The following is a 15,258-nucleotide window of genomic DNA, read 5'->3' as shown; positions in this document are numbered from 1 at the left end:
AAAGATAATGGAATTCATTGCCCTTGACAATCAACCATTCTCTGTTGTGGTTGATGTTGGCTTTCGCTGACTGGTCGAGCACGGATACACTTTTTTTTATTTTTGGTACTATTTTTCAGATGTTGCCCTTCCGGAGTTACACAGTAATAGCGTCACTGCTATTAGCTTCACAACTGACATTTGGACCAGCGATATCAGCCCCATGAGCATGCTGAGTCCGACAGCACAGTGTGTCGTTGAGGATTTCGTACTGAGGAAAGTCGTATTGCATGCTCATGAATATTCTGGTTGTCATACCGCTGCTGCCATTTCAATGGCATTTTTGAACATGTTTGAAACATGAACACACTAGCTATCTCCATTCGAACAACTGACTCGAGAAATAAGCTCATCAACTGCCCCTGCAGCAGACGTGATAAGCTTTATGTGCGTATGTAACATTTCTGGGATCTTTTTTTTCAGCTCATGAAACATGGGACAAACACTTTAAATGTTGCATTTATATTTTTTTCAGTGTAGTATTTGTATTCTAATTCCTAATTCTAACGCCACCGATTATGTCACATAACAGTGGAGTGTGCATGCCCATTCTGATTTCGCCAATGCTAAGCGTCTATGGAGTGAAGATGGCCCCTTTTCCCAACCAGGTGGATGTTTTTACTTGCCCACATTGGCGAATGAAACAGTTGCCCTTGACAACAGTTTTCCCCAGCAACAAAACTGCCCACACAGACTGTGAAGAAGCGATTCGGTGGCATTCTCTCTTTACTGTGTTGCCACCATGCTCGATGCTATGTACAAGGACTGCTACTTCGATGCAGACAAGAAATGTTACATAAAAGGCTGGACAAGATGGAAACCGACACAGTGACAGTGTGCACCAAGGAAGAGAGGCCATGGAGAGGCCTGAAACGTCCCTGCTTGACATGTATGATGCAATCCTGGTTGAGAATGAAATTACTGAACAAATGAACAATGAAACAGCACAGCAAGTAAGAAATAGGTTTTGATGATGTTTTACTGGTAATGGGGAAATATGTAAATGCGAACAAAATACTTTTTTGGACAGTGTGGTGTGTGTGTAACCTTTATTTAACTAGGCAAGTCAGTTAAGAACAAATTCTTATTTACAATGACGGCCTACACCAGCCAAACCCGGATGATGCTGGGCCAATTGTGTGCTGCCCTATGGGATTCCCAATCACGGCCGAATGTGATACAGCCTGGATTCGAACCAGGGACTGGAGTGTCACCTCTTGCACGGAGATGCAGTGCCTTAGACCGCTGTGCCCATGTGTGTGTGTTAACTATTTAACTGTACTAGAATGCTTAAAAGGCTGCAAAAATGTTAAATATTGGTTATCATTATTGTTTTTTTTGCAAGGAAAATATCGGTATTGGACAAAAATGTCATATCGGTGCATCACTACCAGTTAAGCATACTGTGTGTCAGTGTAGCAGTTGGAGCCCATCCCCCAGTCCACGAAACCCCTGATCCCACTGGTGCGGTGATTAACGTCAGCGGGAATCATGCATCTGAACCAGGCTGAACAGAGCACCAGTGTTTTAAATCGTGGCTGAACTTTTATTATTTGGGCTGAATAAAGAGCGAGGCAGGGAGTGCGAGCTGAGGGCCTCAGGTTGTGGCCTTGTCACGGTGCAGACAATGGGAGTCGATGCTGAACCTGCCAGTCTTCCCTGTCCGAGGGTGGTGGGGGCTGCTGAAAGGCACTGGAGGGGGGCATAGAGGCCAAACACAATGGATCCAGACCCCCTCCTCCCCCCAACCGGGATTGCATGAGCCTGCCCCCCATCTCCAGACAATGCACTTCCACACGTCTCTTTCACAGCCTCCTCTGTCCATGGTTCACATCAGCACTGAATGGCTTTGTCAGCCCGCCGGACTTTTCAAGGAGACCTTTGTCAGCCCGCTGGCCTTTTCAAGGAGACCTTTGTCAGCTAGCCGGCCTTTTCAAGGAGACCTTTGCCTCGGTTTTGCTGTAACGCGTTCCCACTTTTTACTGGGCAAACTTTTATAACAAATAAATTAACTGTTTTGCCACCTTTTGATCTAATCGTTACGGTGGGACTTTTGTGCCAACACGCAGGGGTCTTCTGGCGTCATTCTGGGTACGTGCCAATGAATAAATGGTGCTGACATCCATAACTGAACTCTCTGCAACCTTAAATAAAGCCAAGATCAGATGAAGATCATAGAGTAGCAGCTAACTGCAAAGGGACATTATTCACAGAGGGAATCTGTACTGAGGGGAAGGGAATCTGTACTGAGGGGAAGGGAATCTGTACTGAGGGGAAGGGAACCTGTACTGAGGGGAAGGGAATCTGTACTGAGGGGAAGGGAATCTGTACTGAGGGGAAGGGAATCTGTACTGAGGGGAAGGGAATCTGTACTGAGTGAGGACGTAGGTAAAGCTAATAAGATGGAAGAGGCAGATTCCTATGGATGGATATGCTGGATGAATGGTGGTGAGCGTTTGGTGATGACTGCCGAAGTTCAGGGACATGTACATCATAAGCCAGGGGCGCTGATGGCTCCTAATGCAAAGTAAGGAGAGCCAATCAACTCCGATATGTATTCCACTCGGACGGGTTGACACATCGTACAGATGGACATGTCAAGGCCGGCATGCCGCAACGTTTCACTGAAAAATCATTGCATTAGACATGACGACATGGGGCCGGGAAGATTATGTGATTGAATAAGGTCTTATATACATTAAGAGCCCTCCTTCCCTTCCCTCCTATTTATTTATCTATCCATCTTTTTTATTCCATTCATCCACATCCCACATTCCTCCTTGAAAGAGCTGTAGCAGAGGTGCCCTTTCGAACTGAAGTGGATTTTCAATAAATACTCTGCCTAATGGGAATGGCTCCCTGGGATCCCTAGTTCATATTGAGCAGGGACGGTATCGGTGTCACCGTGAGAGGACTACAGAGGCCCTTGATCTACGTATACCATTTTATTGATTTCTCTGTTGCGGTCAATTTGGTGAAGGGGGTGACGGTGAGGCCACTCACGCCCATCCCTCGCTCTCATCTCCTGGGGGCCGACTCCTCCTTGACCGCAGTTTGAAGGAGGGCCAGACCGAGCTCTTCTCACTCTGCCCTTTGACCTTTGCTTGAAGCGAATCGAGAGGCAGAACGAAATTGTCCTCTCACACCCATCCTTCTCCACAGAGAACCACTCTCTGTACCTAACACATCTCTCAAAGCCTCCCTCCTTCCATCTATATGACATCACCATCACGCTCACTACCTCATAGCAGCATCCACATTATCATCCTAGCCTGGCGGTGTGTGTGTGTGCAGCCATGTGTGTGTGTAAATGGTGATTGGCGTGTGGCAGAGAGCAGTCAGCGTAATGTGATTAATCAGTGGGGTGAGTTGAGATGGGAGACCACACTCAGGGCCGTGTCATCCCAGCGGGAGGCTTTCTCTTCCCCCTCTGAATCAACCTGCATCCATATCTCCCCCGGCGCCTCTCCTCAGACATCACCACTTACCAACAACCCTCTTCACACCAAGCCACCGCTCCATTCCCCAAGTCCGCCCAGCGACACAACCAATAAGGGATATTACTGCTTCCCATGGCTGCACTTAGGACTGCATGAGGCACCAAGTGTTCAAGTGAGGGGACATTAAGGGGTGTCCGTTTCCCCCGGGCCATGTGTGCATGTGTGTGTGGAACAGGGATGGGGAACGGCGATGTGATGGTATATGGCCGCTGTTCTGTTGACAGATTCATCTCTCCTCAACAGAAAGGCTGAATGTGGAAAAAGGTCACCACGTTAGATTCCCTGTTCCTCGGCAAAGTGGCGGTGGGGCTTGAGCCCCTGCGCTTCAACGTCCTACTGTCTTGGACGAGCCTTGGAGCAAATAAGAAGAAGTGCTGTGTGTCTTCACTACCTATCTGCAAGGTTATTTATCTATTTTGCTGAGTGTGAAAGGCCGACAGACTGGTTGTGTTCCAGTCAAGACAGAGAGACAGCTCACTGCACAGGGGCGACAAGACCGATACTCACTAGTGATCAATCTCACAGAGACTTTGACTGCCAAGCTTACATGGAAATGTGCTCCTTTTTAATTCACTCATCCCCCTTCTATACGCCTCCTACTTCACATTAGACAGAAAGACACAAAAGGCTGTAGGACAAGAGTGATAAAAGATTGGGCAGGCGATGTCAATGCAGATTGGGCCTTTCGTGCCAAGCCGATGCATCTCTACCTCAAACCAGACGCCCCATTTGCAATTATTGCGTTCTCCCAGACAAGGAACACAGAAGCAAAGTCTAAATAGGGTGCCTCTAGCTAGATCATCAATCACGGGTGGGGGAAAGGAGGGTGGAGTTGGAGGGAGTTTTGCCAAGCCATGTCCCATACCATTTATTATGAATGGGAGTTCCTTATGGTCTGGGAGAATGGGGTGGAGCTGAATTGATGAATGGGAGGTCTCTATGGTCTGGGTGAATGGAGTGGGGCTGACTGGATGAATGGGAGGTCTCTATGGTCTGGGAGAATGGGGTGGGGCTGAATTGATGAATGGGAGGTCCTTATGGTCTGGGAGAATGGGGTGGGACTGACTGGATGAATGGGAGGTCTCTATGGTCTGGGAAAATGGGGTGGGGCTGACTGGATGAATGGGAGGTCTCTATGGTCTGGGAGAATGGGGTGGGACTGACTGGATGAATGGGAGTTCCTTATGGTCTGGGAGAATGGGGTGGGGCTGACTGCTATTACAATGAGCCTGTCCTCCTATAGCTCCTCCCACCAGCCTCCTCTGATGTACACACTTATGGCCACATGCGCGCACACACACACACACACAAAAGTGCTAAGCAATTAGGGCTTTTTGAGGTCGGTTCGGTTTCGGTGCAATTATAAAAAAAATAATGACATTTTTTGATTTAGGTTTGGATAAAACAATTTTTTACATTAAATGCACTATGTTTTATGTGAGTTGACTGCTGTAACAACACAGAATAAAACAATTAATACATGTCCCATGATGACAGTGACTGACATTACTGCTTATCACTTACTAACCATCATTTATTCACATTACTTTACTTTAATAAAATATTTGTTTTATTTCATTCCAAGTCATCATCTGATCTCTATAGAGCTGCTGCTTATGCTGTCTGACAAAATCCCTATTTTAGAAGTTATTCAAAGCAAATAAGGCATACTTTTATGACTGCTAAACAGAAACTATCAATCACTTACATCGTGTATTTTCAGGCTCACGAAGCAACTTTTTCAATCCCTCTCGATCGCGTGTTCTCTCTTCTCTCAGCTTCTGTTTCTGCTCCGCACAGACCGGACAAGTTTAAGCGGGTGTGCAATGGATTATGGTCATTGTAGTTATTGACCATGTTTTCTGCACTAAACTATATAGAATATTGGCCTGTTGGAAACTATATCTCTGTACTACATCGCACAGTTTAGGCTTGATCTGATTTATCTCTACAGAAACTGCACACCAAGCTCACAGAATTTTTTTTAACTAAATGGAATTCAAATAGTTGAACTGACGTTAGTCAATTAGTTGTTTAAAAACCGAAATACAACCATTTCGCTCAGCACGCACACAAATACACACACACAGGGGTCAGACGGTAGGTTGGACTCACCTGGATCAGTGATTCGCTCAGCCTCCCCTCGTCCACCTCCAGCACAATGTCCCGGATCTCTTCATAAGGCAGCCGGAATGAGCCCAGGAAAATTGCTGTTGTGATAGAAATGGGAAGAGGGGAGTCATTTTCCTCCCTTTTTTTTATTAGACCGGCAGGTTCAAAAGAGAGCTTTCACCTTTCACGAGCCCAGATCAAACCTGACACTGGGAAAAGTAATACACTTTCAGCCCTTCAATGGGATTGTTTGTGTCCGTTTGACAAAAACATCCAAATTTCCCAGTGACGATAGTAGCCAGTTGAAATAACACCAATTTTGAGCACCGATTAACAGATAATGACTTTATATGTCAATCCCCTAACCTTTTGTTAAATTGTGGATTCAACATAACACAAGGACAGAAACTCAAATAAGTAATGCCCTTGTAAATTGTGGGTGAGGGGTGGTCAAGAACCTCAGCCCCGCTACATCTTAGCAAGGTTCCCAGCGAGAACAGCAGCTCTGAGAGTTACATGGAATGCGAGGAGACTGCTGAATCCTAGGCAGGCATTCTCAGCGGGAGCCCCAGTCTCCAGGTGGGCCTGGAGGAGGCCCTCAGGGGAATTTGGACCTGATGGCTGGTAGGCTGGTACGCTGGGAGTAACCAGTGGAGGTCTGGTAATGAGTGTCTTCACAGCTGCTATAGCATGCCCACTCCATGCCAGTCCACTTCCTCTGTGTGTTCACATCAGATTCAAAAAATGTTCATGTCCTCAACAAGCAATTTATTTAGCAGGTTCTCAAATTATGTTTTGTATTTTCAACTGTGGGAAGTTGAACAACTTGCATGAGAGTATTTTTTAATTTTTCGAAGGTGTTACATTTTAATTGGTGGAAGAGAAAGTTTCAGCTCATCTGTTGCATCATCAGCTATCTGACTTGCCTTTCAACAATTTCTAAATGGCAGATGCATAGACTCATTTATTTCCAGTTCCAGTCTCACGGAGACATTTTAATTCATAATATATCTATCAACCACCACAAAAACCTTGAAGGGCTCTGAACAACGCTGAATACATTATATAAAGCTTGGCAAAGAGATCAGATTTGTATGAAGAGTGGAGGTAGGGAAAATAAAGAACCATTGAAAAAACAATAGTGAAGTCTGATCATTCTTCTCCACTTTCAGCGTCTATAGCGTTAAAGCACAGACTCAATAGAGGGAAATGAACATGGCTCGTGCCAAAACGGGTGGTAGAACTCCTTGTGGACAACCGTTGAACATCAAGATCAAGAACATCAACAAATATGTCAGTTGTTGCATGTGTATTTAATGCTGATAGATCACTATGCACAGTGTGGGGGAGGGGTGACTCCATTTCCAGCATGCCTGACCCCACTCCCCGTCCAATGCTCATCACATCTCATATGTATCCCAAATGGTACGCTATTCTCCCTATTCTCTAGGTAAGGCACTACTTTTGAGTCCTATGGGCCTTGGTCAAAGGTAGTGCACTATATAGGCAATATCAGCACAGATGGAACGACTTCGAGTAAGAACCCCCACTCCCTTCTATTGTTACAGCTAGACTGTTCCCCACTGCTCCACACCCATCCCCCAGGTTACATTTAGAAATAAATATGATTTTTTACAGCACAAATCTTGAAAATGTCATTGAGGACTGAGGAGACCATTATGTTATGACTGGGAGGGTGTTGAGAAACCTGGAGGTAGATGGAGGTGGTTAGTGTTAGTCTGGGAGGATGATGAGAAACCTGGAGGTAGATGGAGGTGGTTAGTGTTAGTCTGGGAGGATGATGAGAAACCTGGAGGTAGATGGAGGTGGTTAGTGTTAGTCTGGGAGGATGATGAGAAACCTGGAGGTAGATGGAGGTGGTTAGTGTTAGTCTGGGAGGAAGATGAGAAACCTAGAGGTACATGGAGGTGGTTAGTGTTAGTCTGGGAGGAAGATGAGAAACCTGGAGGTAGATGGAGGTGGTTAGTGTTAGTCTGGGAGGATGATGAGAAACCTGGAGGTAGATGGAGGTGGTTAGTGTTAGTCTGGGAGGATGATGAGAAACCTGGAGGTAGATGGAGGTGGTTAGTGTTAGACTGGGAGGATGAAGAGAAACCTGGAGGTAGATGGAGGTGGTTAGTGTTAGACTGGGAGGAAGATGAGAAACCTGGAGGTAGATGGAGGTGGTTAGTGCTAGTCAGAGACTTCTCACAGGACTTAATGGGCTTGAGTATAATTTCCCATCACAGTCATCATTTCCCAACTTCCATTCAATACATCAGTGTCCAGTCAATGTCCAGCTAGGAAAGAGGCATCACACCCCCGCTATTAGTTGAGTACATGAAGCAGAGGCATATTCCTGAGGGGATGAGTAGGCATGTTAGTGTGTAAGTATGCAGGTGAGTCAGTCAGCCACTCTAGAGTAGTCATGGTTTCCATTCCACTGTCACACACACACACACACACACACACACACACACACACACACACACACACACACACACACACACACAACTTACACCCACTCCAGCAAGGCTCCCCGCCCCAACACCAACCTTCTATTATTTCCCCCTGATGTAATCATCAATATGTCAATCACAAGAGAACAGTGATGATATGAAGCAATACTTGATACCTCACTGTCAACATGACTGGAATCAGAGTCAGAGAGTAGATGGAGATGGAGGGGGCGGTGTAGTTGCTATTTGTTGATATTTCTGGGATTTTATCTCCCCCTGTTTTGACATATGAGTTTAGCCCCTACTTGTGCCACCACCCCCTCAACAGCAGCCTGGAGATTTAAAGTATCTTCACTCCATGTTAACATACTTTGTTTTCAGATCCAGTAGAATCACAAACAGGGATAGACAAGGGAAGAGGTGGAGTTTATGTGACCTGCTATTTTAGCATTGAATGCATGAATATTGCATGAGGGGGGGACTGGGAGCTGTCAATGTGACAGAGGCTTCTCCTTGGTAAGGCATAAGCCATCCATCGATAACTGAACATAAGCCATCCATCGATAAATTCTGGCTATGCTACAATGAGAAAGAGGAACTGGAATCCAAACAGAATTTTGCTCCATTGCACTGATAAGTTAGTTAGGTCAAACAATAGAAAAACAAAGAGATATTCCGTTTGAATTCCAGGCAAGCCTTCTTCGTCATCTGATGCAGGAAGAAGTCTAGCAGGTCAGAGGTCAGAGGTGGAGAGAGATACAGTGATGGTGTTGCTCACAGCATATGGTCCACACCTGCTGCTAGGGATAATCACAAAACAAACGCCCGGCATTGTCTCTTGATCCTGTTCTGTGTTGATTTTACAAATGGTATCAGAGGGGGCTGGGACTTCATCCATCTGTAGCAGCGATGACCCCCAGCACATTGCCAAAAAAGCACTTACCCACAGCTCAGGTAAAACAATATTCCTGTTTGTAGGGTATGCAAATAGCCCTAAGAACATTAGTCATCATAAGTGCCGAACAAAACAGCTTGACCGTCCTACAGTACAACATCCCCATGTGCTAGATGAGTTATATGACACATACTCTGAATGTAATATGTGTTTAGAAAACAGTCCCTCCAGGATTTCGCTGCATTTTTTTTGTGATCTCTACGGGCAAAAATGCTTGATTTTGCTGCAGCAATTCTGACCAAAAAAAAGGTTGTTAACGTGTGACTTGATTGAACAATTTTATGTGGTTAAATTGCAGTGATTGGTTGAAATTGCACACTTTTTGTAATGTGGAGATCGAACAGTTTTATGTGATAACAGTGCAGTGAAGGGTCAATCCTAATCCTTCCCATAATATGCGGGGAATTCTGCAATCACATAATTGCTTAATCCTGGAGGGACTGATAAAACACATTGTGCCCTGAATGCAAAAATGCTAGTAGGTGTTGACTGTCCTACAGTTCAACTGCCCTATATGCGGAGTTATATGGCACATGTACTCTGAATGTAACATGCATTTGTAAAACACACTGTGCCTAATTGAGCCCAAATTCTGGTGGCATATAGCCTCAAATTACGTTTTAATAACCAGTTTTCACAATTCAATTATACCATTCCTGGGACATAGTGACATTTTTCTCAGATGGACAAGCTTGATAAAGGGGCAATGAGTACTTACACAAATTCTGTGCCGTCTTTGAGTCCAAGATTCGCAGCTCCTTCGCCTTTTTCTTGAATTGCGTCACCCTGGCGTCTGTCTCATCCACCTCATTTTTCACTGTAGAAGGAACAGAAGGGATGCATATTCAATTCTGAGGAACATAACTGGTGTATGGAAAGTGCAGCAATGGCCTTGACCCATAATAAATGATTAAATGTTTGCTTTAGTTTGGTATTTTCATAATATATATTATTCTGGTTTATTTTGAAAATGTACATTCACATTATGTTATGAGCACACTAGGTGACAATACACATTGGGAGCCTTAAGGTTCTATGCATGAGACCGGTACACATATGGAGAAACAAAGACAAAGTGGTTTTTAAAGGAGTATATGAATGATAAAAGAGTATTTAACCCAACACAGGAACACACTCATCCAACTGGGCTCTAAAGCCAATGGAAACCAAGCTTTACACTCTAAAAAGACCCTGCCAGGTAACATCTACACCATTTAGACGCCAGCAGCTAGGCCCTCCATATTAGTTTCTCGCACATTCATGTATAATACGCCCTGGTCTGCTGGAGCGAGCCTGCAGCAGCAGCTTGTGTGTGTGTGCGTGCGTGTTGTAAGATAGTTGACAAACACAGCTCCCCTTCCCCAAGGCTCATTCTGTCAGCCTCCCAAAGCCAGGGAGATAATTGTGTTCCCAGCGTAATCCTGGAGAGAGCCACACACTGCTGCTCCACTGAGCACACAGCACACAGGCAGGCACACGCCACACAGGCAGGCAACACAGGCAGGCAGGACACAGAGAGGCAGGCAGGACACAGACAGGCAGGCAGCACACAGAGAGGCAGGCAGCACACAGACAGGCAGGCAACACACAAGCAGCCTACGACTCAGGAGACCGGCCCCAATCTTAATGACAGTGTGTCAGGGAGATTCCGCACGGTATAGGTGACACTATGTGTCAGCCAATCGTTCCTATTAAGTTTACCTCTACACACATAATAATTAAATTATTATTATTATTATTTACATACACACGTACAGGTAAGTATGCATTCAAACTTGCTACAATCACAGGGCCCCTTTGTCTGGGAGCCACCCCTAGGGAGTGAGCATACTGTCTTTAAAACGGAAAGGAGGGAGGGAGAGAGAGATAAGGAAGGGAGGGAGGAATGAATGTACAGTATACTCAGGAGGAGACGGCAGCGGCAGCAGGAGAAGGAGAGAGGAAAACTCCTCGGTCCCCCCCACCCCATCCACTCAAGATGGCTTGTGGGAGTGGCAGAGCGCCTCGCCGCTAATCATCACAACTCCTCTATTTATTTAAGCCCAAGGTGTGAGTCTCCCAGGAAATACCCAGAACAAACAACCAGATCCCCAGAAAGTATCTGCATATTTGAAGAAACAATCAAAGAGGCAACAGCATCTCCTGAGTCGGTAGAGAGGAGAATATGTTGCTTCAGGCGCCCAACACAACCAGCCTCAGCCTCACTACCAGGCAGTTTGTCAACACAACACTTCAGGGAAGATATTATTTATACTATACACTGTGCTGCTGGAATAGGGAGGTGGAAGTGGGAGGGTGATTCAATAATATGATTTAACCCCTCAAAACGAGTATAGAGTCAGTTATATTCTGAATTTTAAAGTGTGAATTTTGACATAGTGCTACTCGATAGAATTGCTTACCTTTATTTCATCACACTGTGGCAGAAATGTATTTTCTGTAAGCTCGCCATTACCTTGTAAATTATTATGTTTTTTGGGGTTTATTTTCCTGTAATAATTAATCAAAAGTAGTGAAAGTTAAGACCTTGTCAGCTATACTCATTATTTGAACTGGTTAGCCAGCTAGCTTTTAGTTGCCTGGCTTGCTAGTTTGACATTTACTGTATGTATTTTAAAATTGATGCGTTTATTGGTGTTAAAATAGAGAAGGTATGCTATTTGAAGCAGCGGGCTGCTGATGTCATGCAGAGGCTGTCATTTTGTGTTTATATTTCTTCATAATGACAGCAAGTCTGATATCGGACAACAATAAAATGTTCATGATGTTACTACGACAATTGTTTACATGATGTAAACCAGCCTTAATTCTAAAACGTCTTGTGGTTAGATGTATAGGAGTGAAACAATGTTTTGGAAACCTACATACAGTAAGTGTTCAATAATGACCAACCTATATGTGTTCAATGAACATCTGGGCTGAAAGAAACGTATGATTGGCGGTTTAAGAAAATAATAATTGGTACATGGTTGTAGAAAACTGTGTAAAAAATTAATTATCCAGTTCTGACTTCCATGTGGAAAGAAAATATATATATTGTGAAACTGTAATCCGAGGATATGACTTTATGAGGCCCTTGATTTTACAGGGCTGTGAAAAGATCTTGTTTCATTGCATTTCATGGCAAATTATTTTCTGTATCCACTTTTCTCTCCGCATCATTTGGATACAGCCTATTATTCAAAACGCTCAGATTAGGTGAAGTGCCCCATGACAAGTCCCCTGGCGATGACATCACGGACCCATAATGCCCCGGGTCAAGCGCAGTGAGACGGTTGGATGAGCCTTGTTCATGGGCCAAGAGCTTCTCACGGAGACCAAGCCTCAGACAAAGAAACTAGAGGCCCAGAGAAAATAAAACATCAGGAATCACTGATCTCCCCACAGGGATGTCTATGTTTTTTTGCAGGCAGTAAGTGGGACAACGATGGGCCATATCGGGGCCCTGGACCCCCCCCCCCCCCCACACACACACACACACACACACACCCCTTGTGCGAGCTGGATCTTCCACATGGGTACCTCACACTCTCTGTGGGACGCTGTTGAAACATTCACCAGCGCCTCAGCTGTCCTCACCCTCAGCTGTCCTCACCCCCAGCTGTCCTCTAAAACAGACACATTCCATTTTTTTTTTTACATTTAACAGACACTCATACCCAGAGCGACTTACAGGAGAAATTATGGAATTATTAAGTGCCTTGCTCAAGGGCACATCAAGAGATGTTTCACCTAATCGGCTCGGGGATTCAAACTAGCAACCTTTCGGTTACTGGCCTAATGCTTTTAACCCCTAGGCTACCTGCAGCCCCATTCCAATATGATACTGTCCCATCGTGCTTCTCCTGTCCTGTTTGGCTCGGGTTAGAAGCAGCAGCAGCGGCATAGGTTAGCGAGAGGTATGGTGATAGCTTACATCTAGATCAAAGATATCCAACTTTGATGCGGGTGGGGGCCGCAGTGGCTCGTGGGTCTGCGTACCCACATCCATACATCAACAAGTGTCTGCGTAGCCAGGGACTAAAATATAACTTAGTTCTATTTTTTACGCTTGGCGCGCTGCAAGTCACACCTCTCCCATCTCCTCATTGCTTTTAGGAGCATATACCCACATGATTGATTGATAGATGAACTGAGGTGAACACTCCAGTCCAGTTGTTGGTGATAATGCACCTTAAAGTTGGTTGCCAACCGACATATAAAGTACACAGAAGAAGAAGAAGTAGTCATAGTCGTAGAAGAAGACTACTACTACTGAAGGAGAGATTACGAGAAAATAACTAGGTGTCCCCTTTTATCTGTGGATTAAATGTCGGAGTAGAGAACACAATTTTGTGCGACTCAAAATGGATCGAAATTCTACAAAGATCCAGAAAAAAAGGACCTTGTGCAAAACTTTTTTTTTTATTGGTCCGTGGGCCTACAAAACGGGCGGGGGCTGCCAGTTGCCCATCCCTGTTCTAGCTGCTATCTGCTAGTATACATGCTCACTGATTCAATTCTGCCACACGCCGCATGTTTCCTCATATCTCCATGTGTGGACTGATGGGGCCTGGAGGGGGATATCACATACTGCCTGCCAGTTTATTCAGTGTCCAGGAAGTGTGGACAGGATAACTACAGGTGGCCATTTCAAAGCATCGGGAAAACGGACGAAAAAAACACTCCTACTAGTCATCAGCCTCGTTTCCTTCCCAACTAAAAGTTTGCAAGTAAATAGAGTTCTGCTATTGCCAAGTAAAACCTTAACCGCTCAACCTCCCCTTGAGGCTATGGCTTGACAGTTGATAAAACCACTTGCCAGCACCAAACGTGTTTTACTGACTGCTCAGTGGCTAAGACGTAAGACTCCAACAACAAGCGCCATCCCTCTCTTAGAGCCCTTTATTTGTTAATACAATCTTCCATGAATCCATTTATGAGAGAGCAGTTTGTGGTGGGTAGAGGAAGGGGGTGAAATTGGCAGCCAGCAGGTTTGCTGGAGCTGTCGGGCACAATGAAAGCATGGGGCCCATTTCTCGTCAGGATGTATCATTTCTATGACAGGCTGTCAGGCCCGACACATGGCAATAATGCAATCTTAATCACAAATTAACAGCGAGAGGCTGTAGTAATTGTTTTCATTGGCAAACCAAAAGTAGCACTTAGCGTCTACGCGAGAGCTATCGATGAGATCAGGAGGTAGGTCCATTTGGACAGGAATGAGCAGGGTGGGAGCATGTTGTGTTCCTCTGGGCACGTGGTAAACCGAGCTAGACAGCAGCTGGGCCTCGCATAGCGAAAAGCCTTTCACTGAAACAACCAATAGTGATGGCTCGTTAAGTTTTTATGGAGAACTCCGATCACACACAGATAAATTAAAGTTGAGTAAGACACGCTGAGTACATGTAGGACACAAATAACACTAAAATATGAATGACTTCTGCAGAGCAGCATGTCGGTTAATATTCACAGCAAAAACTGTGCATTGTTTAAAGCAAGGCCAGATGAAGCACTCAGGGAAAATGAGGTCTCTGGTTGATCTTGACCATGTCAGTCAGACTACAAGAATGTGTCAGTGTAATATAACCAGAGAGAGTTTCCCAATGCTTTGTTGGAACAACATATCAAGGGAGGGAAACACATAGGAGACTGGTACCGAAAAGAGAAAGATGTTTCCAAATGACCGTTAAACAATAACACTGAAGTTATTTCATTGCCAAGATAATCATATGCATGTTAGGCCCAGCTCAGGATAATAGTTACATTTCATTACCAGAGGAAGGGGAGTATAACAGCTTGTTATGACCAGAGGAGCCTACCATAGAATGAAGGATTTTATTGAAAAAAATAGATAAACTACACAAGCAATAGAAACTGATTTGGCCAGTTTAAGATGGCTTGGCGTCTGTGTGAGCCTTGTATGTGAGTTTTGGACCGTGGTTAGCTCTGGAGAGATCCTGATAACCAGAGTTCTTCCACACTTGGCCGTTCGCCGTGTTGACTGGGCCACAATCGTTTTGCTGGTAGTCTTCCATGAGATATCTCCCTAAAGACCAGCCAGAAGGGCCCGGGGCATTAGAAAGCTAAACACTACCACATGTTCACTTCCAGAGACAGAGACTGAGACTGGTCCGACGAAGCGCAGCCACCACCAGACAACAAACCACCAGACGACAACGCCGTGCGATGGGAGGCCTTTTCGAAAGTAGAA

The 15,258-nt window shown here is 45.0% G+C and overlaps 1 protein-coding gene across 5 annotated transcripts in view; it reads right to left on the bottom strand.

The window, feature by feature from the left end:
* The window catches only part of diaph2 (diaphanous-related formin 2), a 754,395-nt gene that overhangs the window by 319,846 nt on the left and 419,291 nt on the right, over window positions 1-15,258 (bottom strand). For all 5 annotated transcript variants that reach the window (XM_082975098.1, XM_082975097.1, XM_082975100.1 and 2 more), the window contains 2 exons: window positions 9,784-9,882; window positions 5,655-5,749 (listed from right to left, as the gene is read on the bottom strand). In XM_082975098.1, the coding sequence (XP_082831224.1) occupies window positions 5,655-5,749; window positions 9,784-9,882 (194 nt within the window). The remainder of the gene's footprint in view (window positions 1-5,654; window positions 5,750-9,783; window positions 9,883-15,258) is intronic.

The sequence above is a fragment of the Salmo salar genome, chromosome 05 (genome assembly GCF_965601325.2).
Source record: "Salmo salar chromosome 05, fSalSal1, whole genome shotgun sequence".
Taxonomy (NCBI): domain Eukaryota; kingdom Metazoa; phylum Chordata; class Actinopteri; order Salmoniformes; family Salmonidae; genus Salmo; species Salmo salar.
The sequence above is the reverse complement of the archived record's forward strand: the minus strand, read 5'-3'. Positions and strand labels throughout refer to the sequence as shown.